General features: G+C 59.3%; 2 protein-coding genes across 4 annotated transcripts; both read right to left on the reverse strand.

The window, feature by feature from the left end:
- Positions 1–152: 152 nt before the first annotated feature.
- C1QTNF6 (C1q and TNF related 6) lies at positions 153–10,622 on the reverse strand. 2 transcript variants are annotated; one of them, XM_045187270.3, is made up of 3 exons: positions 10,521–10,622; positions 4,191–4,455; positions 153–2,405 (listed from the first exon to the last, which is right to left on the reverse strand). In XM_045187270.3, exons 1-3 carry the CDS (start codon positions 10,587–10,589, stop codon positions 1,858–1,860), a joined length of 882 nt encoding a protein of 293 aa, XP_045043205.2. In that variant the 5' UTR covers positions 10,590–10,622; the 3' UTR covers positions 153–1,857. The 2 variants fall into 2 exon arrangements, with proteins under 2 accessions (XP_045043205.2, XP_024434787.2); XM_024579019.4 differs by lacking the exon at positions 10,521–10,622 and adding an exon at positions 6,949–7,095.
- Positions 10,623–14,616: 3,994 nt separating this feature from the next.
- On the reverse strand, positions 14,617–22,114 carry SSTR3 (somatostatin receptor 3). 2 transcript variants are annotated; one of them, XM_045187234.2, is made up of 3 exons: positions 21,460–22,114; positions 21,095–21,254; positions 14,617–17,027 (listed from the first exon to the last, which is right to left on the reverse strand). In XM_045187234.2, exon 3 carries the CDS (start codon positions 16,989–16,991, stop codon positions 15,705–15,707), a length of 1,287 nt encoding a protein of 428 aa, XP_045043169.2. In that variant the 5' UTR covers positions 16,992–17,027; positions 21,095–21,254; positions 21,460–22,114; the 3' UTR covers positions 14,617–15,704. The 2 variants fall into 2 exon arrangements, with proteins under 2 accessions (XP_045043169.2, XP_045043170.2); XM_045187235.2 differs by lacking the exon at positions 21,095–21,254.
- Positions 22,115–24,225: the final 2,111 nt, after the last annotated feature.

A 24,225-nucleotide genomic window follows, 5' to 3' on the forward strand; every position in this document is an offset into this window, starting at 1 on the left:
ATTGGTGGGTGGGGAGCCGTAGAGGGGAGCTCTGGGCTGCCTCAGTCTCTCCAGAGCTCTGCATTGGGGCCCAGGGGACCCAGGGGACCCAGGACCGGCTGCCCTCCCAAGGAGGACCAAGGGCCCTGAGCAGAAAGAACCACATTGCCACAGAAGACATGCAACCTTTAATCACGCTGGCCAAGCGGGGCAGGATGCGGAAAGGTGGGGAGGTTGCGTAGCACCAGCCTTCGCACCTGCCGACGTTGCCTGCCATGAGGCGTGGCTCCCTCAGCTGTAAGTGAGCACCAGAGACCACCACCGGGCCCCTCCTCCCGGAGTCGGCATAAGCACCAACGGCTGGAGGCCGCCTCGCTCAGGGGAGAAGGCCAGGCCTCCCGAGTGGGGGAGAAGAAGGCTGAGGGCCACCAGGCTGCCCCACCCTGGGAGTGGGAGAAAGGACAGAAAGCCTGATGTCCCTTCCTTGACTTGGGCCTCTCTTGGCATCATGGCTCGGAGGAGGGTCCCCACTGATGAACCTGGGATGTGACCTGCTTCAGCCCCCAGACCTGCTGAGGGGTCCAAAGCCTGGGGCCTTCCGTCCTCACATTTCTAAATGCAGCACCAGGTCAGAGGAGACCCTGCTGGGGCTTCAGCACCTTAAAGCTTACAGAACCAGCGACCCTGGGCCGGTGAGGGGCCCAGGAGGGTCAGAGAGCACCTGGAGACAGATATCAATGCCTGCCATTGGCTGGGAGCTTTGGAGAGCTGAGGCCCAGGCAGCTTTGGCAGGACAGGCCAAGCCCAGAAGGGGGCAGGGAGGGGTGCTGAGAGAAGGATAGGAGTCCTTACAGATGACCAAACCAGCTGTATGGAAGCTAGGGGTCTGGGAATCCTTCCCCAGGGGCCCCCTCACCCCAAAATACCCCCAAGCCCCTAGGTCCTCCCTTCATAGCACCCTTGCCCTGATCAAGGCCTCATCAGGGGCTTGCTTTAATGACAGGCATTGAGCAGGAACAAGGGTAGGCAGGGGACACCCCCACCTTAGGGACCCTGTCCTGCCAGCCTTGGGGAGCCGTGGGTAGTGAGGGGCCACACTGTCTGAATGCCCAGAACCCAGACATGTGTGATAAGAGCACTGTGCGTGTCTCTGGGCCAGGCCTCAGAACCGTGTGTCTCCCTGCCTGGCTGGACTGCGCCCTCACCAAGGGCGGGGTCTGTGTCCCATCCACCCGCCCCCTCGGCTCTCCCTGGGGCCTGGCACAGAGCGTGCACTCGCTCAGTGAGTGTTGGATGAGTGACCGAATGAGTGGCTGCACAGGCCGGGGTACAGATGAGAGTGAGAGACAGTGAGGGAGGGGAAGGAAGGGGCAAGAGGAGAGAGGAGGGGGAGCCCTAGAGAAATGAGAAAGTTTAAGGATGTTGGGATGATTCTAGAGTGTTTAGAGGATTCCTGAAGGTTCAGGAAGTACCAGAATGTTATGAAAGTTCTACAAGCTTGTGACTCCAGTGAGATCCACAGACCGGCGGCATGAGGGTCACCCAGGAACTCGCTAGAAATGGGCACTTCACGTCTGCTAGATTAGGACCTGCATCGTAGCCGGGTCCCCAGGTGAATCTGGGGCACATTCAAGTTTGAAATTTGCTGGTATAAAAGGCTGGGAAAGTTCTAGAATATTTTGATTAGAAGGCTTAAAATACGTCCAAGAGAGGAGAGCAGTAGAAACAGACTGGAAGGAAGAGGAGAGCTACCTGGAATGCCAGCCCGGCAGACCCACTTTACAGAGGGGCGCACTGAAGCCCTGCGGGGGATGGAACCTGCCCCAGCGCCCCACCACCACCACTCCCCTCAGCACCCGAGCTGCCCTGCTGGAAGCACTAATCGTCCTCAGGCTTGATGAGGTGGCCACTGAAGGTGATGTAAGTGTCGACGTCGTCACTGTAGATGGCGTTCTCACGCTCGCGCTTGAAGAGCCGTGCCCAGACGCGGTCGCCGGGCGCCAGGGCCAGCATCACACTCTGGCTCTGCATGATGCTGCGGTCGCTGGGCTGCGCGTACAGGATGACGGCAGCCTCCTCGTTGTGCATGACGTGCACGTAGGTCTCCTTGAAGTTCCAGCTGTGCACGTTGAGGCTGAAGAAGTAGAGGCCACGCAGAGGGGCAACAAAGTGGCCGGCGGCCATGTCAAAGTGCGCGTCTGGGTTGACGAAGACCGTGTCGAAGAGCAGCGGCTGGAAGCCCTCGCTGCTGTGCAGGGCCGTTTTCCGGCCCACCGAGAAGGCTGAGAAGCGAGTCTGGCACGGGCTGCCAGGGCTGCCCGCCTGCCCCTTGTCGCCCTTAGTGCCCTGGGGGCCTCGCTCTCCCCGCGGACCCTCCCTGCCCAGCTTCCCAGGCGTGCCCAGCAGACCTCGGTCCCCTTTGTCACCTGTGGGAACAAGGGAGAAGTCAGGGCAGGCACCTGAGCAGCTGGGCCTAACAAAGGGGGGTACCCGCACTTGTTTGCGGAGGGTTTTGCCCCTGCCCGGAGGAGAAGCCAGCATTTATTGAGCACCTACTGTACTCTAGGCAATGCTTCCCTGCATGCCCTTCTAAAGAAGACACCGTGACCACTTTCACTCACAGAGAGGATAAGTGACCACCACCCAGGGTCACGCAGCTCAGGAGCAGGAGACATAGGACTCCAACTGCACAGTCTCCATACCCACCTATTCCTACCCCCACGCCGCCACCGCAATGTGGCTCTGGGAGGCCAGGCCCAGCAGCCCCGCCCCTCACTGTGCGCAGCCGCACTCCAGTGGGGATGCGGGAATGGCAGGCGCACTTTGCCTTTCTGACCGAGAGAAGGAACCAAGGAAAATACCTCCACGCACCTCAAGGGAAACGCCCCGCTGAGGAGCCAGGCAGCCCTTGGCTGGCATTACGCCCCACTGTGCAACCTGGGTCATGCCCACCTCACAGGGCGGTCTGTGAGCCCTTCACAAAATGACGATGGGAGAGTGCGCTGCGAACTCTGTAAATACGAAGCAGGCCGGTTCACCCCGCACTGCCTGGTCCACCTCCACCTACCTGGGGTCTGGCAGCACCTGCTCTGACTCCCAGACACACGTCTGCCCAGCCCTTGCGCCAGGCTGACCTTGAATGCGAGAAGCAGGTGGCTACTTAGGTCTTGAGGGACCTGATCCCAAATATTTCCCTGCTGCCCGTCTTGCAGCCAGAAATCGCACCATGAGCCACACCCCTTTGAGTGAACTACACCGCCCTCTGTTTTCCCGGGTCCCCTCTGACCATGGCAATATGGGAAAGAGAGGAGGAAGGAGCCAAAAGGAGGACACAGGCCCTTCGGGGAGAAGCCTAGAGAGACGGGGAAAGGGGCCCACGGCTCTGCAGAGGTCTGGCTCCACAGCTCCTTTGGAGAGGTGACTGCCCCGCCCGTGCACCGCACTTGACAGTTTGCAGAGCACTTGCTTCACTCAGAGGGAGCAGGTGAAGACAGTTATAGGAGAGGGCTACCTTCTCCTTTTTGCCAACAAGGCAGGGATCCCAGGGAGGGAGAGACCAGCCTGACCCACACAGCAAGGAAGCTGAAGACCTGGGCCTGGGGCCTGGGATGTGTGATGCCAGTCGGGAGCCTTCTTGCGACAGCAAGCTGCCCGTTCACCCCGCAGGCAGCTAAGCCTGGTCCAGGAGCAGTGGCGCGGGGTTTGGGGGGGAGGGTCGTGTGGGGAGACAGCTGTCTGCAGCCAGGCGCCTGTCGACCTTACACGAAGGCTCTGTGGGCCTCGGGGAGGCTCTGGTTTATGAGGTGGTGGGAAAAGGGGCACAAGGAAGGGAGGCGTCCTCACCTAGGAAATCTAAAGGCAGGAAGGTCTCAGACACCAGTCCACCACTGGCTGTGGGGTGGGGTGGCCCTGTGGAGACTCTAGGGACAGATCCCGACTCTGACTGACAACTGTGTGACCCCAGGAGAGCTCCTCCCCTCTCAGAGGCTCGGCTCCCCCATCTGCAAAGTGGGAGGGAGGAATGACAAGGTACCAACCCTGGGGCTCTGTGAGCACAAGTGGAGATTCAGGGTGCCGAGGGCCTGACCCCAGCCCAGGAGAGCACGAGGAGCTCCCTTCAGGTCTGACTCCCCCAGGCCCAGGAAGAGACCCCCATGCCCTCCTTGTCCCCGCCCAGGCCAGTCCCACCAGAGCCACGTGTGGGTACTCACCCTTCAGGATGGTAATGTTAATGTAGGGCCTGACCTCAGGCAACACGTAGGGAAGGGTCGACGGAGAGACCGAGGACACGTCTGCAGCATCGGCAGGGGCCAGGTGGTCCTCAGAGTCAGAGTCACAGCACCTTCGGCAGTGCCCAGGAGCATGGGAGGCCACGGTTTCCCCAGAGGTGGGCTCTTCAGTGGGGACCCCAAACACCAAGAGAGGGAGCAGGAGCACAGCCCAGAGGGCATCTGGGGCAGCTGTCCCCATGGCGACCTGGAGCAGGGAAGGAGGGACAGAAACTACTTCACTTACCCTCTCCCCAGTGCCCATGCCCAGCATATAACCCACAGCAAGGACAGCCCTGACAGGCCTCAGCATCGCGCCCCCACTTCACAGACAAGAACACTGAGGTCAACACAGGGACCCATGGGTCTTCAAGATCACAGACCCATGGCGGGGCAGGGCCTGCAGGCTGAGTCTCCCAGAAGGATCCCAGTCCCCAGAGGCTCTGCCACACAAGGGCCCCAAAGGAGGAAGCCCCTCTAAAGAGAGTCGGGGCCAAGAGCAGAGAAGGCTAGGCAGGGGGGTGGGGGGGTGGAGGTGGGGGCTGGCATGGTGGGGAGGAAGAAGCCCCAGCTGCCCCTGGGTCATAACCTCCGAGACTGTAAAATATTCTTCCCACCCTCCCACATCCCCTCCTACCTCCCTCTGGCTTATTTTCTAGCCATTGGCGGGTCTGAGGGCCCTTAGTACAAACACAAGCACAGGCTTGCTCTTTAGGAGAGAGGACACGGGGCTGAGCCATGGTCTGGGCCATGAACACAACGGTCCTGACAACGGAGCTAGGAAAGTCCGTTTATTCTAGCAGGCAGGTAGCGACTTCCATCAGAGAAAGCCAAAGAAAGCGCACGGAGTTATTCTGTTGTTGAGCAGTCAGGAGTAGGTATGCTGAGTCACAGGCTGCCGGCCACTGCGGACCTACGCGGTGCCTTTGTGCAAGGGTAGAGGAAGGTGCTCCCGGGGAGGGACAAATTAGAAACAAAAGAGAATGCACCGCTGAGTGTGGGGCTTGGCAAGGGCTGGCATCAGCCCACCTCTTCTTGGAATCTTCGTGCAGTCTGCAACCTCGACAGTAACCTTAGGCAGAAACCCTGCAGTGAAGCCCCAGGCGAGTCAAATCATTGGAAAGTGGTTATGTCAATCATACTAGACCTACCAACCAGCTGCCAAGGTGGTAAATTGGAATTAAGGGGCAGGACTAGGAAATCTGGAAAATTTAAAAGGATCAGAGAAGTACAAGGATTTACAAGGATCTGTTTCAGCCTTGGAAATAAAGAAGGGACCTGGAGTTCCTGGAGAGGGGCAGGAAGTGGCCTGGACACCAGCCACTGGAGACAGGCCAGGGCTGGGTGGGCAGGAAGCCGGGCAAAGGGCCTTTGAGGTGGCGGCACTCTTTGGGGGCTGGCGCCGAGTTATCGCAGGATCAGAAACTCGGCTTTTGAAACTAGACTGGTTTTTACACTTCTGGTGTTTCTTTGTTTATTTCCTTTTTGTTCTCTAACATTTAGTACAATTCAAAAATATTTTTCTGTGGTTAATACACGTAGAGAAGGTAAAATTATTATTTTAAATGCCATCCTCTCTCTGCTGAGAGCTGCGGTAAGAGCTGGGTTTTAAAGGGGCAGGAGCTCTTCCCTGAACACCTCCCCCTCCCTGGGGCTAACGAGGAGCAAAAGGGAAGGGTGCCAAGCAGCCTCCCAAGCCCTCACCCCTCCTGGGGTTGACCATTCCCCAGCTCCTCTCCCCCAACCCTGCTCCGGTTTCCAAATTCCCCTCAATGAGACAGGTCAAATCCTCACAGATCAACCCCCTCCCTGTACAAGATTATTACCCTCGCCTTTTATTTGTAAATTACACATCCCAGTGGTTTTGAGAAAAGCAAAAATCCTGTTTTTCCTGGCTGGCATGTGACTTGAGGGGAAAGGTGAGGCCTCAGAGTCAGACTTGAAATCCCAGGGTAGTTTACAAGCTGCGGGACCCTGGGCTGGCGGCTGAACCCTCCGGGCTTCCTGCTCCTCGGCATTCACCACCGGAGAGACACCGGTACCTCGCTCCCAGGTGGTCCGGGATGATTTAAACACAGGGCAACTGCCTGACTTGTAAAAAAGACTCAATAAAAAGTTTGTTCCTTCCTCCACCCAGCATGCTCTCTGCCCAGTGCCTGCCCAGGACAGTGCAAGGAGGATGGGCTCAGTTTGGGGACCTTTCTGTGGGCTCCAGCCAGGTGACATCAAAAGTTCTGAGGTGTGAACTGTGACCTGGGGGGCAGGAAGCAGGAAGCAAAGTGGATTTAACAAAAGTAGTAATGACAGCCAGCATCACTGACTGGCTGTGGGGGAGGGTGCCAGGCAGAGGGTGTGAGGGACAGGGCCATCAGGAATGATGAGGGGGTCCCTGCTGCCTCCACGCGGCAGCTGGGATCTCTCCGGGGTGGGGGGAGGAAGGGCAGGCCCTGCTGAGGGTCCCAGCAGGGGTAGTGGGCACGAGCTGGGCAGCAGAGGGCAGCCCTTCACCAGGAGCTCAGGTCTTAGTCACGGGGGGGGGGGGGGGGGGGGGAGCCTGGAGGGGCTGGCCCAGGGGATAGTGCAGAGCCAGAGAGGAGTCCAGGAAGAGGAAGGAGGAGTGGAATTCCAGGCTCTGACCCCAGCCTCCTTCTGGGTGGGCACCCAGCCCTGCCGTGGGACACACAGGACCTCCATCACTCACCCTGACTCCTGCAGCCTTGCCCAGCGGATCACGGACCCCGGGCCTCAGGTCAGCCTCTAGCTCCTATGCCCATGTCTGCAGTAATAGCTTGTTGCTGGCCCGGACCCCCAGGACCAGCGGAGGAGGGCAGGAGGCAGGGCGAGAGGGAGGAGAGAGGGACGAAAGGGCGGAGGGAGAGGGCTGAGCTGGCTTCCCACTTCCCCTCCTCCCTGCTCCCTCCCCTCCAGCCGCTGGGTTCTGCCGAGATAATGGGAGCTCTGGATATTCTTTGCTTAACTCTTTGGTGATCCAGTGGGGTCTTGCTGGATTCAGAGGCCCAATAAAGTCAGAGCCAGAAGCGATCTGAGGCCCCTGATGTGCTGGCAGGGAAATTGAGGTGGGGAGGGGCAGGAGCCCCTTGTAAGTTGCTCAGAAAGGGGAGGCAGCTTCGAAACCCTGCTGCCAGGGGCCCCCAGCTTAGGCTGGACAGTGGAGAGGGCACAGGCTCCAGCGCAGCAGCCTCAGGTTCAAATCCTGCCACTACCAGCCACTAGTAAGTGACATCCTAGGTGTCTGTAGAACTCCAGTCCCTGGCCCCATCCCTGCCAGTCACAGGGGAGGCTCAGTCAAGGTTTGTCGAGTGAAGGTATTACCTGCAGGAGGACCGGGGGGGGGGGGGGGGGGGGGGGGGGGGACACAGCCAGGTCAAAGCCCCACCCCAGTGGATGGCAAAGTCCTCCTCCTCTGCCCAGAATTTTGCCACGATTGATTCATCCTCCTGGCCTTGTAGAGCTTGTGCCCCTCTGGAAGTGACCCCCCAGAAGTTCACAGGAGGGCAGCCTATACAGTGAGCCCCAGGCTCTGGGCAGGGTCCTCCTGCCTCAGCTTCCCCCTGGTTAGGCTGCAGGGAGTTTAGAAAGGCTGCAGCCCTGATTCTCTGCGACCAGAGAACCCTGTGCAAAGGCAGTGGAATGTCCCCCCTGCCCTCCAGCACCCTGTCACCCTGCATTTGTCGAGTACTTACTGCCTGGGCTGGGCCTCTTCTGTGCAGGGGCTTCCGGCACCCAAAGGGTCTTCCCTGCATTATTTCGAGGAATCCCACCCCAGCCTTGGGAAAGGGAGCTGATGTGACTTGCCCGAGGTCACACAGCTAGTGAAGAGGAACTATAGATCTACAGTGGAATGCGCTCCATCCCACTGGAGTTCCCACGGTGCACAGTGGGCATGGTGGTGGGCAAAGGCTGCCTGGGAAGGGAGAAGTGGTGACATTGTCACCCTCAGGGGGCACAGGAGTGCAGTGATCTGAGGGGGATTTACTGAAGCCTGGGATTTGGGGCCAGAAACCCATCCAGTCCCCACTCACAGGAGGGCAAGGTGTGGAGGACTAAGCCACTGGGCTGTGTGTCCTTGACAAGCTCTCATCTCTGGGCCTGTTTTCCCACTTGTTTAGGGGATAACCCAACAGCAGACTATCCTGGCCTGGAACGACCCTTAGAGATGATCTAATCCAATTCCTCAACCTCTCCCCCAGGGAGGACAAGCCTTTGGCTCAAGGTCACACCGCAGACAGGAGTCCGAGCCAGGATGAGAACCAGACTCCCCAACATCTAGCTCTGTGCTGCTGCTCCCTCCCAAGCCCACTCGGAGCGCCCCTCCTAGGCCTATTCAGGGGTCCGTGGGGCCTGAAGAACAGCAGATGGAAGGACTCTGGCCACTGGGAAAGCCATCAGGTCCACGCTGGCTGTGGCCTCTGTGTGGCCCTGCCCCCGGCAGCGTTCCCAGGGCACACAGCCAGGGCTGCAGAGGGAATGAGCCGATGGGAGCCACCTCCCACCCTCCGTGCTCTGCTGCCACCAGGAAAGGAGCTGAGTCAGCAGCACTGGAGCGGGACACAGCTGGCTGTCTCTGGCTCTGGCTTAGAAAGTCTAGCATCTGAGGAGAGGGGGAAGGGAAGGAAAAGTGGGTGGGGGATGGGGAGAAGTAGGCTGGGGACACAGGTGGTTTTGTCAGGGCCTTTTATGTAGCCAGCACGGGGCTCCATGCCCACTCAACTGCCCCTCTGCAGGGAAGGCTGCTTTTCCCACTTAACAGGTAGGGAGGCTGACCCCAGGAAAGGCACCTGACTCGCCAGGTTCTAAGGCCAGCTCCTTTGGCCCCCAGCCACATCAATGCCCCCAGAAAAGGGCCCTGATCCCCCTGGGTGCAGGGCAGTTGGCTGGGGCCAGGGCAGGCAAGAGAGCAGAAATACTTTAATTTACTATTTTTCCTCCCACTCTCGTGCACAGCATGCCTGAAAGCCCTCCGGTTGCGCAACACCCCTGGGTCTCCCAGCCGGCCCAAGGGTCTCCTGGGCAGGCCAGGTAGTTCGGAAATGGAGCTCCGGCCCTGGGGCAGACAAAGCTGGGCGATGTCTCCGCTCCACCGCCTTCTCCCACAGGCATGTCTCCGTACCTCTGGGCATGGGGGAAGTGAGGAAGCCAAGGCCATCTGAACAGCCCCGTGGGACACCCAGTGGGGGCTTCTCCTTGTTAAACTCTGGGTGTGGGGAGGGACAGAGCCCCTTCTCCTCATGCACACAGATGAGGAAAGTGAGGCACAGACTCACTGACTCTCACAACCCAGCTCCCAGCCACATTCGCCTTCCAGCCTAGGGTCGGGAGAAGGTATAAAAATAGTCACATTTTAGTCGGTGCTTACAAAGCCGTGGGAACCCTGCGTGTATTCAAAAAATAAAATGAGTGCCTGCTCAGCAGGGAGAGAGATCCAGAGGATTCCTGGAATCAGCTGTGCAAGTTGTGACTGGCAAGTCCCTGATCAGTGATGGACGCTAACCAATTAAGAAACCCAACAAAGGAAACCGTGAGCGCCACCAAGTGGGGAGAGGATGGTCGCGTCTGGCGGCCTGAGATGCTCCCATCCAACCTGGCACCCACCCCATAGCACCCATTCCATCCCCTTCTCAGGGAGCGAAGGGCGTAGGGGAGGGGAGGGAGAGGATGAAGAGCCCACTGAGAGGCGCTAAGGGCTGGCTGGGGCGCCCATTCCCTCACTTGCTCTTCCAAACCCACTCTCCACAAAGTGGGCAGAGGGCCCAGTGGGACCCTCGGTCTCCCACCAGCGCGCGCGCTCACTGGGCTTCCTAGTTCTACTGAGCCCCTCCTTTGACTTCACTCTCTGGGCTCAGTTTCTCCATCCTGGGCTTTCTGCAACCCATGACTGATCCATCCTAAAGGTGTTAATCCGAACCCGACGATTTATCCCACTTCACAGAGGGGGAAACTGAGTCCCCAAGAGGCCCAAAGAAGGAGTCAGTCAGCGCCGTCCCAGGCCCACTGGACCCTGTTAATTGTTACAGACGGGGAAACTGAGGCTCGGGGAAACGGGGGCAGCAACTAGCTCCCTCCCTACCGCCGATTAGCGGCAGCGCTCATCTCCCCCGACTCTCTCGGCAGAATTAAGGGAATCACCCTCCACCCCTACTCCAGGCCCGGAGGGCCCCTCCATCTCCACCCGCTCCATTCTCAAGCACTGGGAACAGACTGCCACCGTTCGCGGCCATGCTCAGCACCGCTCAGCGCTCGGCTAATCCCGACCTCCGCGGCACGGACACCCGCTGGCGGGAAAGCCGAGATGCGTCTCTGCTCCGGCCTCCGAGCCTCCATCCGGGCAGCGGGAAGCGCAGGGGTGAGGGAGGAGCGGCTGCGGCGCGGGGGAGGGGCCTTTGCGGGTCCGTCGGAGAGCGGAGCCAAGCAGAACCGAATGCCGAACAAAGCCGAGCGTGGCCGAGCAGAGCCCAGGGTTGCCGAGAGCTGCCGAGGTTAGCCGAACAGAGACGAGCCCAGTGCGCCTGACCGAACACTGCCGAGACTGACCGAATGGATCCGAGTGGGGCCGAGTAGAGCCGAGTCCGCCCGAACAGAGCAGCGGTGTGATGGAGGCCCCGGCGCCCCCTGCGGGATACAGAGCACAGGGTCCCGCGACGGTTCTGTGAGTTGGGGCTCTGGAGCCCGTTGTATGGACAAGGAAACTGAGGCTCCAGGATGTTCCCAGGCTAGCCTAAAGGATCTAAGCAGTGGCGGTGCTGGGGTGGAACCCGATTGTGTGGCTGAGCGCTCGCTCGCCATTGTGATGTGTATTGTGTTTACCTTGTCCTCCTCGCCATTGCGACCATTTTGTTGTGGCCACAGAGGCGTGAAGAGCAGACCGAACCCCCTCTTCTCGCAGATGGAGCAACCAAGCAGGCTCGGGGCTTGTTGACCGAGTGCGACAAGGCCAGCAGCAGTTCCCATGTGCAAATATTGACATATTTCCTGGTCATTAAAGCAGAGAGCAGGACGGAGTGGCCACGTCCCACTGCAGGCCTTCTTTCCCCAACTTTATCAAGGTGGCCGTGGAGAACACGGGCTCCTGGCTCCTACAGGCTGCGTCCCCAAATGCCTGAGCCAAGGCCTGTGTCTGGGACCCTGGAGAATGCCAGGTGTGGCCTGGGTACTATTTTTGACCCGGTGAAAAAATGAAAGCTGGTCTTGCCCTCCATGCTCACACTTGTGCATGAGAGTGTGCCTGTCGTTCACCCCTGTGTGCACACTGCCCAGACCTGCCTAGGCTGCGGGGCTTGCTGGACAGTGGCTTGGCCTGCAGGGGGCGACTGAGGTGCCCTGGGGCCTGGGCTGCCACTCGCGCCTGGTAGGTCTTGCTGAGGGCATTGTCTGCCACCGCCCAGTGGCCACCAAGGAGCTGGCGCCAGTGGTCTCAGAGCTCTCTCCACCCCCAGCAGCACTCCTGGCACCCCAGTCCTCATTTTTGCAGTTCAAAAAAACTATAGACACTGGACTGGGGGCTAGGAAAGCCGGGTTCTGGCTCCTGTCTTTGGTGCCGTGGCCCTGGGCAAGTCACAGGACCTACGTGGGCCTCACTGTCTTCAGCTGTGAAATGGATATCAGAGCTGTTCCCAATACCTCGCACGTCTGCCACGCCTCCTCCCCCGGGTACAAACTCCAGTTCCCTCTTCACACTCAGCTGGACTATAGCCCCTCCTGAGGAGACGTCCACTCCCACCCACGGGCGGGTTCTTGCTTCTGCTTAAACCACGTCTCAGGTTTACTTACCACATGGCACCTTCGATGCACCAGGCACTGTTCTCAGCTGTTTATAAATATGAACCCATTTAAACCTCCTAACAATAGAGACATCCACTCTTATTCTCATCTCAGAGAAGAGGAAACTGAGGCACAGAAAGTTTAATGAGCTGCCTGAAGGTCAAACAGGTAGTGAATGGATGAGCTGGGATTCAAACCCAGGCAATTCCAGATTGGGGTGGGGGAGGCGGTGCTTGAAAACTGTCCCTTTCTCTCTTATCTTGGCTCCTGAAAGACGGGCCTTGTACTTCTCTGCTTTCAGCTGGTCGTACTTGTCAGCTGCCCAGGAAACACTTGCTGAAGGAAAGAATGAACCAGGTAGTCCGTCGGTCCTCCAGAGTCAGGAGTGGGGGTCATCGGCTCCATTCCGCAGGTGGGGAATTGTATTCGTTTGCGAAGGCCACTGTAAGAAAGCACCGCGGAATAGATGGCTTCAGCAACAGGAACGGATTTTCTCTCAGCTCTGGAGGCTGGACGTCCAAGATCAAGGTGGCAGGCAGGGTTGCTTCCTTCTGAGAGGGGCTCCAGGCCTCTCTCCCAGCTCCTGGCGGTTCGCAGGCACCCTTTGGTGTTTGGTGTTCCTTGGCTTGTAGAAGCATCGCTCCAGCATTCTCCCTGTGCTCAGGCCTGTGTCTAACTCTTTCTTAAGAACACCAGTCCTGTTAGATGGGGGTGCACCCCGCTGCAGTATGACCGCGTCCTAACCACTTACACCTGCAACCTTGTGATTCTAGCCTCCTTTGGAGTTTATTTGCAAATGAGGTCACATCCCAGGTACTGGAGGTTAGGACTTTATAACATATGAATTGGGGGTTGGGCACAATTCAGCCTGCAACAGGAATTAGCCTTCTAGGCGGTCCTGTCTGACACTATCTCTGTCCCTGAATTGGGCCTCACCGCTGCCTCTCATTCACTGCATGCCTGCAGCCTCCAGGCCTTAGCACAGGCAGGTCCCTCGGCCTGGCACACTCACGCGCAGCCCTCTGCTCCCGGTGCAGCCCCCACACTGACCCTCCCCACAGTTACGCTCCCCCAGAACACGCTTTACTTCCCTCCCCACTGGACAGTGGCAGGTACGTTTACTTGCGTGGCTGCCCGTGAGTGCCACAGGTACAAGATGTGGGTCTGTTTCCTTCCACTGCGCCCCCAGCCCAGTGCCAGGAAATCTTTGTGAACTTCATGAACTGCGCCCCGGGAGGTGACGTGAATGGCCCAGAGCCACAGAGAAGGTTCATGGCAGAGCGGCCTAGGGCCCAGTTTTTGCATCAAGTTCTGTAAGAGCAGGCTGAGGTGTGTCAGGGGCATCATCCGTATTCCTTGGAGGAGAGGGGCTGTGGGAGGCCTGGGTGTGATGCCGAGCTGAGAGACGGGTACAGGGGGCACCCTGATGGAGATGGATGCACTTACACACACACGCCCCACGTGATCTAGACACACAGCACCTGGCAAAGAATCGGCTCAGGCCCCAGCTGTTGTCGTGTGACACCGTCTTTATTGACAAGAGCTAGGGGCAGAGGCAGCAAAGGGTTTCCCTAAGGGGTCTCCCAGCCACCCTTGCAGAAGAGGCTCCCCTGGCCCAGGACTCAAGAAGGCAGGGCCGGCCAGGGAGTACCAGAACGCCGGGGGGCCCTCTTCACTTGGTCCCCCAGATCCCCTAAGGGGGCTGCACACTCCCCTAAGTCCTGCCTCCATGATCCTTGGCCTCTGACCCCCAAGTCCACCTTTGCCTTGTCCTCACCCCCAAGGGCCAGATACAGAGAGGTTGTAGGGTGAAGGAGAAGGGGGTGTAGCCGAGCCTGGGAGGGGCAGGCCACCTCTACTTTACGACCTGATACGCTCCCCCCCGCCCACTACAGTGTGCATGGCAGTTTACCTGGCATGACCCGTTTTCCTCCCCAAATCCCAGGAGTCAGGCAAGCTGGGCCGACTGCGTCCATTTTACAACAGGGAAACTGAGGCCCAGAGAGGTCGCAGCTAGGCGGGGTCTGGAGGTGTGTTGATGATGTGGGTCTCCCAAGCCATGGTTTGAGTGCTTTCCCTGAGGCCCCTTGCCCTCTGCAGAGTGGAGGCTTAGCCAGAGGTCCCACCGTCCCTGGGGCCAGGCCCACTGTGGCTCTCAGGGGTCATCTCTCAGAGGGTGTCCTGGCTGTCCAGGCCCAGCCTTGGACCCTGGCCTCTCCCTCTGCTCCCACTTCTTGTCTTGTCTTCCCCGGACCTGCCCACTCTGCAGCCCCGGGAGATGCAGAGGGCAAGAGGCCCACTCCCGACCTGCCAGGCCTTGCTTCTCAGTGCGGCCATCAAGGCCCAGCCCTTCTTACCAGCACGGATAGGCCCTCGAAGGGGCTGGCCCTGCACCTTCCAGGCCATTTGCTTTTCCACCCGATGGCATAGTTTCCTTGAGGTTGGCCGGGCCGGGCAGCCCGGTTTCATGGATGCAGCCACTGAGCTCATTCCGGAGGGGTCAAGGACAGCTCCAATGTCATGGAACAGATCTGTCCTCCACCCTCCCTACCCTGGCACTCACCCTTCTCCCTCCTCTTCCTCCCCCTTCCTCTTCTTCCTCCTCCTTTCAGCACTGTTTAGATCAGGGGTGTCCAGCCTTTTGGCGTCTCCGCGCCTCCCTGGAAGAAGGGGAGTTGTCTGGGTCCACACATTAAATACACTGCGACCCGTAACCACAAAAACATCTCATGATGTTTTAAGTACATTTACGATTTTGTGTTGGGCCGCATTCACCGCCATCCTGGCCACCGAGAGGGGAGGAACAGGCAGAGTTTCTCCTATGGGGACGTTTCCGGAGCTCTCAGAGACCCAGAGGCTCCCAGGACACAGGACATACAGTGAGCTGCTTTGGGGATGGGTGGGCTGCCCTCAGCAGGGGCTGAGCTAGGCTTCGGTGGCCTAAGCGTATACATTTTGGGATGCCTCTTTAAGAAAAGCAGTACAAAATGTACAAGTACAAAACTAGACGCAGGGTCTCTGATGGGCCAAAGCAGTAAGGAACCTGGCAGCTGGACAGAATGAGCTTCTCGGAAAATCCCCCTCTTCCCCTCACATCCAGGAGCACAGGAGTCCCTGCCTGACCACCTGGGCCGAGAGGGCCTGGAGGTTATTGGGTTGCTCAGCAGGTGAGGCCTGCCGCCCGGAGAAAAGAGCTGACTGGAGGCCTTGCAGAGAGTAGGGGAGGGCTGGTCGTATACCCCTCCCCTCCATGGGGTAAGGCTTTCTTCTACTCGGGGCCCTGGTCCAGCTCTCTGTGAACCTGGGCCCCAGTCCCTCCCCTGTGAACCTGACTCTGAGCCCAGAAGACCCAGGTCTTGGTTTATCCCTCTGAGGGCCAAGATTCAAGCCAATCCGCCAGGATGCTCCTTCTCTGAAGGGGACAGCCGGTCCACTCCCATCCCCTTAACCTGGGCCCCACTCAGGAGGGTCAGCCCAGTGGTGATGTCCCTCCAGTCTTCTCATCTGATTACTCCCATCCCTGAGTCACAGGAGAGAACTTGAGGCCGAGACAGTGAGTCTCTGCAGCAGTGGGACCTGAACATCCCATTGTGGGCCCCTGGCACCTTGGGCGCCATGGCCTAGGCACACCCATAGCTTCTGCTCTGTCCTCGGGCCATCCGGGCCCTCCACAGGCCCCTACACACAGCTGACGTGCGGTGTGCCTGACGTCTCCCCAGCTGAGGGCTCTTGGGGTAGGAACTGCTGCTCCTTGCCGGCCACACGGCCAGGCAGCAGCTCCTGCCCGCTGGTGCCAGGCTGTGTGATCTGACTCACCCGGTCCTTCATCTCCTCTTGCTCCGGCTTCCCTGCCCGCTTCTCCCCACCCTCCTCCCCACCCTCCCCCCCATCCTCTTCCTCCTCTTCCTCCTCCTCCTCTGTCTTCTCCGGAGGCCCGGCAGGGGGCTCCTGGCTCCGCACGCGGCGGGAAGGCCGGAGCAGGACCCGGCGGAAGCCCTGCTTGAAGCGGTAGGAGAGGAAGCCGTACAGGACGGGGTTGGCGCAGCTGTTGGCGTAGGGCAGCGCCACCACCAGGAAGTAGAGGCCGAAGAAGGCAGGCTCCTCGGGCAGCGGGCACACCACGTTGACGATGTTGAGCACGTAGAAGGGCATCCAGCAGAGGACGAAGAGCACCACCACGGCCACCACCATGCGCGTCACCCTGCGCTCGGAGCGCCGCCGACGCTGGCACGAGGGCGCCCACACCCGCCGCCCTGCTGAGCGCATCTTGACCACTATGAGCAGGTAGCAGAGGCAGATGACCAGAAGTGGCCCGAAGAAACCCAGCGCAGCCGTGTAGATGATGAAGCCAGCCCGCCAGGCCGCTGCCGGCTCGGGCCACTGCATGTGGCAGGTGCTCATGCCCCGGGGCACACCTGAGAAGACCACCACGGGCAGCACCACCACAGCTGAGGCCACCCAGACAGCTGCGCTGACCGTGCGGGCCACAGGCGCTGTGCGCCAGCGCGCAGAGCGAGTGGGATGCACCACCGCCAGGTAGCGGTCAACACTCATGACGGTGAGGCAGAAGATGCTGGTGAACTGGTTGATGCCGTCCACGGCCATGACCAGGCGGCACATGAGGGAGCCGAAGGGCCAGTAGGACAGGGCATTCTGGGCAGCCAGGAAGGGCAGCCCCAGCATGAAGAGCTCGTCGGCCAGCGCCAGGTTGAGGATATAGACGTTGGTGACCGACGCTCTGGCCGTGTGCCGCAGGACCACGTAGATCACCAGCGAGTTGCCCAGCAGGCCCACCACACACACCACCAGGTAGACCAGAGGGATCAGCACCCCACGGACCGCCAGCCCGGCCGTGCTCGGGGCCGCAGACACATTGCCCAGGGTGGCATCCAGGAGCCAGGCCGAGGAGGTGTTCCCAGGTTCTGAGGTCGTGGGGCCCGAGGAAGGGTAGCCAGGGGTGTCCATGCCTGAGCGGAGGGCAGTCAGCAGTCAGCTATTGGCCTGGAGGAGGGAGGACACAGCCAGGTCAGGGCAGAGGATGGCTTTCTCTCAGCTGCCCTTCCTTCCTCCCCCTGAACTTGTGCTCGGCCAGAGTTTGACACACACCCGCTCATTCACTGCACAGGCCAGCAAGGTGGGCCATCAAGGCATCCCCACCTCTCTGATGAGGAGACAGTCTCAGAGAGGTGGGCTGACGACCCTGTGTCACCGTGGCTCAGGGATGTGGGCTTGCCTGGCTACAAAGGTCAGGGGCCAGCACTGACCTGTGCCCTGCGGTGTCCCTTCACCTGTGCACAGGGTGAGTGCCACACAAATGTCCACTAAAGGCATCAGTGGGCCATTCAATCAGCCGATGACAACATCAGCGCTTTTCAAATATCTCGGATGCCAGTGCATTTTACGTAGCAGCCCAATGAAGTCCTGCTATTTCATAAAATGACACTTGCCTTTTCTACATATGGTGGTTGCAGCCAGCAGAGCCCCAAGTGGATCACCCACAGCTGTCGAGTGAATGGGTCCCTCACCAAATTCATATGTCAGAATCCTAACCCCGCAGTGGGACAGTATTAGGAGGGATGTCCTTTGGGAGGTGATTGGGTCACAAGGGTAGAGCCCTCATTGATGGGATTAGTGCCCTTGGAAAGGGAGACTCCAGAGAGGTCCCTTGCACCTTGTGCCATGTGAGGGACACAGCAAAAAGATGACTGTCTCTGACCCAGGAAGCAGGCCCTCCAGCAGGCCAGCACCTTGACCTTGGACTTCCAGCCTCTAGAGCTGTGAGAAATAAATGTCTGTTGTGCATACGTCACCCAGTCAATGGTGATCTATTACAGGGGCCCGAACGAACCAAGACACCACCAACGGGTCTCAGCCCTCACACCTGAAAACACTGCTGCCTATCATAGGAGCCTTAACCTTGAACTTGGGTCTCTAGACAAACTTCAGAGGTTTCATGAACCCCCTGAACTCTGAAAGCTCAGAGCTTTCATCAGATTAAGAACCATGGGCTCAGGGGTATCCCCTCCGCTGGGAATCAGAGCCCTGGAGGACCCCTTCTGTCTGGCCCATCCCACTTTGTCCCAAGATGACTGGCTGTGAACCTGGGGTGTGGGGTGGGGCACCTTCTCCCCTGAGAGGGAGACGTGGTAGAGAAATTACACACTGGAAGTAGGCACAAGAATAGCCACTTCCCCTAGCACCAGCAAGCCTGGCTTCCCGAGAAGGGGACATGCAGAGGGGGCGTGGAGATCGGTCAGAGTGTGCCCTCTGGCACAGGGGCAGCCAGCGTTCCCACTGACCTTGTTAGCACATTCCTTATCACACCTCCTGTGCAGGTGAGGAGCTGGGACTCCTCCCGACTCCACCTCCCCCGCCAGACTCCGCTAAGGGTAGAGACCCTCTTACTCAGCTTTGGACCTTCCCTGGCCTCCCAACTGTCCCTGTCACACAAGCAAAAGCTCTGCATCCATGTTTGAGGCAGCATGCAAATGAGTGAGAGGAACCAGAATGGACATGTCTTCATGCAAAGGGAGGGTGAATTGCTGATGGTGGAAATTCAGGCCCCGCTGGGAAAGGCCCCTGCTGGCTACCTCAGCAGGACTTCCTGGCTCTCAGGAGGTCCAGTTAGAGGTCAGGGTTGAAAGCTTGACCTTCCCCTGAGACTGGACCTCCCCACTTCTTCCAAATGACCCATCCCCAATATCCCATATCTTCCTGCCAGCCCAACACTGGGCCTGAAATGCCACCAGTTTGAACCCGGGGTCCGCCCTCCCCTATCAGAACACCGCTTTCCCGATGCGAAGCTCCCGGAAAAGGGAGGTGCCGCAACACGAGCAAACAAGTCTGGGTGGGTGAGTGTGCCTGCATGCCCTGCAGGGTGGCCTGGGGCTTCCAAGGGTTCCTAACAGCAGACAAAGAACCCCTTGGCTGTGGCTCCTCCTGATGAGACCTCAGGCTGCCTGGCCTCAGAGCACCTTTCCCTGCTCCTCCAAGCCCAGGGAGAGACCCCCAGCCTGTCCCCAAGCCACTCATCACCCTGGCTCTCATCGGCCCCCCTGAGCCTGGGACGGACGGCGTCACTAAGGGAGGGGCTGTCTGGGCAGTGGGCTCATGGAGTCCTAACAGTGTTGCCGGCTCCTGGTCATGGAGACCGATTGCCAGGTTCTGGGCTAAGCTGGTCACATGTTGCATCCTATGGGTCTTATGAGGAAGGCATTAGTGTCTGTCATTGCCGACATACAGACAAGGAATAGAAGTGAGTCCACACGCTCTGGTCACGGAGCTGTGAAGGGGCAGAGCTGGGAGGACCCTTAAGACCACCTGCCATCCACCTCCACTTCCCAGGCTGGCAGTCTGAGGCCAGGCCTGCAGAAGGCACTTGCCTGGCGCCACGGCTGGTCAGGGCACCCAGCTGGCAGCCGGCTTCCTCACCAGCTGTTCAGAGCTCCTGCTGCTCCTCAGAACCTTGAACTCTTAGGGTCATAGACCCAACCCCTTAGACAAACTTTCAGAGACCTAGAAATAGAATTTTAGTTTCTTCAAACTGAGTTGTAGAGTCAAAGATTTTTTGACTCTGCCCTTGAATCAGAGAAGATTAGAGTTCCAGCATACCAGCATCAGCCCTTTTTAGACTTGGAATTGCGGGGTCTGGGACCTTAGAGCCCTGGCTTCCTCGGCCAGGGGCCCTGCATCTCCCACTCCCCCACCTGCCTCCCTGTGCACACAGCTTCTTCAGAACATCGCCTCCGGGCGGCCAGTCTAACTCAGCGCGGAGGCGGGAGGGGAGCACTGGGCTCCCAAGAGAGGAGCAAGCTGGGCAGACCTGATTGCCAGGCTCCAGGGATAGATGCCCTCAGGGAAGCCTGGGGGCCAGCTCCGGGGACAGTCTCCCTGGTCACACACGTGTGCACCTGCACACACAAGCACAGGCACTACCACACACAGTCCTGGTGGGAAGACGGGGGACCCACCGGGCCCTGCCTTTGTACCAGGAATGAATGAGCTCTTCACAGAGCCCCCTGTCCCCTCTAAAGATGCCCTGCCTCCACCCTCATCTGGGCTCATCTCCCCTAACCAAGTTCAATGGGCCAGGGTGCCGAAAGCCAGGCAGTAACAGCTCTCCGGGGGCGGCGGCAGCCAGACCTGCAATTTAGGTGCCGCCTTTTCTTTTAGGAGCTGGAGTTCTGTGCATGATCTAGTTCATCCTGGGGGAGGAGGGACTCTTCCTCCCTGTCTGGTTTATCTTTGGCACAGCGCGCCTGGAAGCTGGGGGTGGACTCCTCAGAGGATGGAAGCCCAGAGGGGGTGAGTGACTGTGCTGAGCCCCACAGCAATTCCGGACGGTGCTTTCCGGGCTACCAGGCACCCCGGCAGCTCCACGTGTGTCTGTTTCCCACCCCCGTCCCTCCGAGTGCGAGTGCTGGCGAGTGCTCAGGGGCCCTGAGCATTTGCTGCCTTAACCTCAGCGGCTAGCGCAGCACGCAGAACGACGGGGAAATGTGAATAGACAGAGAAGTTTAGCAAGTAGGGCTCCCAGTGAGGCAGGGCAGTGCTCCTGGGCAGAGGCCTCCAACTTGAATTATGAAATCCTCGCAGAGCCCATGAGGGAGGGTTTTTAGAGGAGGAAGTTGGGGCTCAGAGAGGTTCAGTAAGTTGCACAAAGTTACTCAGCTGGTGAGCAGGATGTCAGAATCCAAACCCAGTTCTCTCTACTCTGAAACCATCAGCACCCCCTGGTCCTGCTGGCTTCCTTGAAGGCCTCGGGCTTAAAGGAGTCAGGTAGGGACAGGACAGCCCCGGACAGTCCCCTGGCGAGCTGCACTCTGCTTGCCTCTGCTGCCCTGGGCCTTCCCCCAGGAGGCCCCGCGTTGTGCTGGTCATTGCTGACCAAATTCCTCCCGCCCCAGGCCTGGGCCCTGCCCCCTAGGAACACACCCCACAAGCCCTAGGATGGGGCTTGGGCTCCGCCACAGAGTGATGGGGCCAAACTGCTGTGTGACCTTGGGCAAGTCACTGCCTTCCCCTGGACCTCGGCTTCCTCCTATTAAAATGAAGACGAGCGCACCCACCTCGCAGGGTTGTGGTGAAGGCTACTTGGGGGTGTGCTGAGCACACTGCCCAGCACAGACAGGGACTCGGGGAAGCTGGCGCGGGAGCTGAGGAGGCCGAGCAGCGTGGTGCATCTGGCTTCTTCCAGCTCTGACACTGCTGTGCTGTGATTCCAAGATTCTGGAATCATGGTACAAAATGCCAAGATTAATGTCCCCCCACCCCCACACCCCCGCCAGAGGTCACGGGAAAGCCTCCTTCCTCTCTGGGCCTTCCTACCCTCTCCTAGCCACCAGCCCCAACCTCCCAAATTTATCCTGCACAGGGGTGGTGGGGTTCCAGGATCCCACCCTCCGGGACTTCACCCCAGTCCCAGCCTCCTTACCTGCCCGTGGGGTGAGGGATCCCCTCCTTGCTGCCAAGCTGCTTATCATTCTGCTGCCCCTCTCCCTGCACAGTGCCCAGCTACCTCCAGAGCACCCCTTAGCGGGGGGCCGCACACGGTACCCCTTGCGGCCCGGGCCCCCTCCTAGGCCCTCGGTGGCTGTGTCTGCCCACCGAGCCTCTTCCATCTGGCCTCCAGCCCTGACTTCCCACTGGTGCCTGGTGCGTCACCCCTCATCTCCAGGACACATCCTGGAGGGTCGGGACACAGACGGGGGTCTGCAGGCAGGAGCCTGCGGTGAGGATGGAGGGAGAAGCCTCCCAAGGAAAGAAGAGAAATAGGGAACAGGAGACTATCAGGAGCCAATAGAGAGAGAGGGAAAAGGGAGGTCGGTCGGAGGTGGAGGGAGAGAGAGAGAGAGAGAGAGAGAGAGGGAGAGAGAGAGAGAGAGGACAGTGAGTGGGTGGAAAGCCAGAATGAGGGGGAGAGATGAGAAATGCCTGACAGGGAGGAGAAAAGGAGGAGGAAAGAGAGCGAGAGAAGGGGCGAGAGGAAGAGATGTGGAGAGAGAGCAGGGATAGAGATCGAGGAAGGAGGGGGTGGCAGAGAGAGTGACAGAGAAGGATTGTGCCACAGATGGTGACATGGTGAGCCAGGGAAGGAGGGAGCAGGAGTGAGGGTGTGGGAGGGGCTGGGAGGAGGGGCCCAGGGGCCACAGAGCAGGTGCGGGTGAGGGAGGAAGGACCGGCCTGCTTAGGGGAGGAGGCTGGTGGTGGGGGAGAGGCCCTGTTACCAGGGAGATTTCAGCCACCCACGCCGGCCTTGGCTCCCATAGGGGGCTGGAGAGAAGAGAGTGGTGCTCAGGGAAGCTGGAGGCCGAGAGCCAGGGACCAGACGCCCCCCACCCCCAGCCACCATGGCACATGTCTGCTAGGGTGACAGCTGGGTCCTGAGGCCAGGTGGGTGTGGGGTTGGGCAGTGCTATCAGGAGTACTGAGAGCATGGGCGAGCACTGGAATGAGAGTCCAAGTTCCCGTCCACCAGCTGTAGGCCAGACACCAGCCGCAGAGGAAGGCCAGGTGGGGGCGTTAGTCCTGAGACGGGCTGAGTGTGGAGAGCCTGGGGCAGGGTGAGGTGCGGCAGGATGGGGTAAGAATGAGCACTGCAGTCTCGGGGCGCAGGGGGCGAGAAGTTGACAAAATGCCAAAATATAATGGTAATAATTGAAGACATACCTGTAATATAGTTCTGCTGCTGAGAAGAGTAGAATTCTTTGGGGGGGTGGAATACTATTTGGATTAATTGGAATTCAAAGCTAGTATTTCCCATCATCAAATCAGTTGCAAGTGGCCATCTGTGAAATCCGTCCTTAGGGGCAGGCCGCACGCCAGCAGGTGGTGGGCAGGTTTGGCCCCTGCGTCTAAGACTCTCTGCCTGGCCCTGAGCACAGGCCTGGCTGCCCCCGACACGGTGCCCCAGCTTGCACTGACTTGCCATGTGTCCGTGAGCAAGTCCTCCTCTCCCTAGGCCTCAGTTTCCTCATCGGAGTTATGGGGAGGTTAGACTACATCCGTCCTAAGATCCTCTTTCAACAGGAGCTTACGAACTCCTAAAGGTCACTGAGGGCTGAGGGCTATTTTTATTAACAGCAGTCTGCTTCACACCCGTTATCTTGCTTCATGCTCCCACACCCGCTATGGTGAGCAGCGTCAGCGCATCCGGTTTGCAGATAAGGAAGCCGGGGCTCAGAGAGAGGATGCAGTCTGCTCAGATCAAACAGGAGAAGCTCAACAGGCTCGTGCCAAAGGTGCGCTCTCACGCACCTTCCCACGGAGCAGCCTGACCCCTTCCAAGGTGGGCAGGGGAGCACCAGTCAGGAGAAGGGCAGGAAGAAAGAAATGAGTCTTTGTTGGACACCTACTGTGTGCCAGGACCCATTCCTCAGGACCCAGGCAGGACCTACTTCATCATAGGGCTGGTGTATAGTAGGCCCTCAGAGAGCCAAGAATCCGATTGTCCCAGAGGTGCCATCCTGGCTACTGCAGCACACAGTAGGACCAGGCAAGTCCCTGCTTGTGCCTGGAGCACCCCGCCTCTTGACACTGTCCTTCCACTCACTGTGGGCCCTGGGCAAGGCCCTTCCTCCAGGCCTCTCTGCTGTCTGGACAAGTTGGGGAGGAGTAGGTGGGCTCTGAGGCAGCTCCTGGAGTGAGGGAGGGGCGTGTGGCACTGGCTCTTCCTGGCCCAAGGCCTCCCATGGCTTCTCACCACCCACCAGGCTTTACACCCTCCAGGGGTAGTGACACCTGCCCCCAACATACACACATCCCGTCTCCTCTGCTGATTTCCCCACCCACCTGCTACTCCAGCCACACCCAGCCCCATCCATTCGTTTACGAAGTCAGTCTCGGTTCACTCATTAGGCAGGTGAGCTCAGAAGGCCTCCCTGAAGAGGGGACAGAGACTGAGCGAGTGTCTAGGGGAGAGCCCCAGGCGAAGGGAAGGTCAGGGTCTCGGAGCTGCGGTGGGGACAAGCGTGTGTGTTTGAGGAAATGCGGGGAGACACTGGAGTGTCTGAAAAGGAGGGAGGTGCGGGGGTGCAGCGGGGGTGGTCCGGGGCCTGATCTCTGTTTCCCAAATGCTCACCGGTCAGAACCTGTGTTGGTTCTCCTCTGGGCCTTCGCACAGGCTGTGCCCAACCCCCCACTCAGGATGCTCTTTCCCCCACCCCACCCCACCCCACAGGTGAGATGAAGTGAGTCCTCC

Source organism: Desmodus rotundus, chromosome 3 (assembly GCF_022682495.2).
Source record: "Desmodus rotundus isolate HL8 chromosome 3, HLdesRot8A.1, whole genome shotgun sequence".
NCBI classification, from domain to species: domain Eukaryota; kingdom Metazoa; phylum Chordata; class Mammalia; order Chiroptera; family Phyllostomidae; genus Desmodus; species Desmodus rotundus.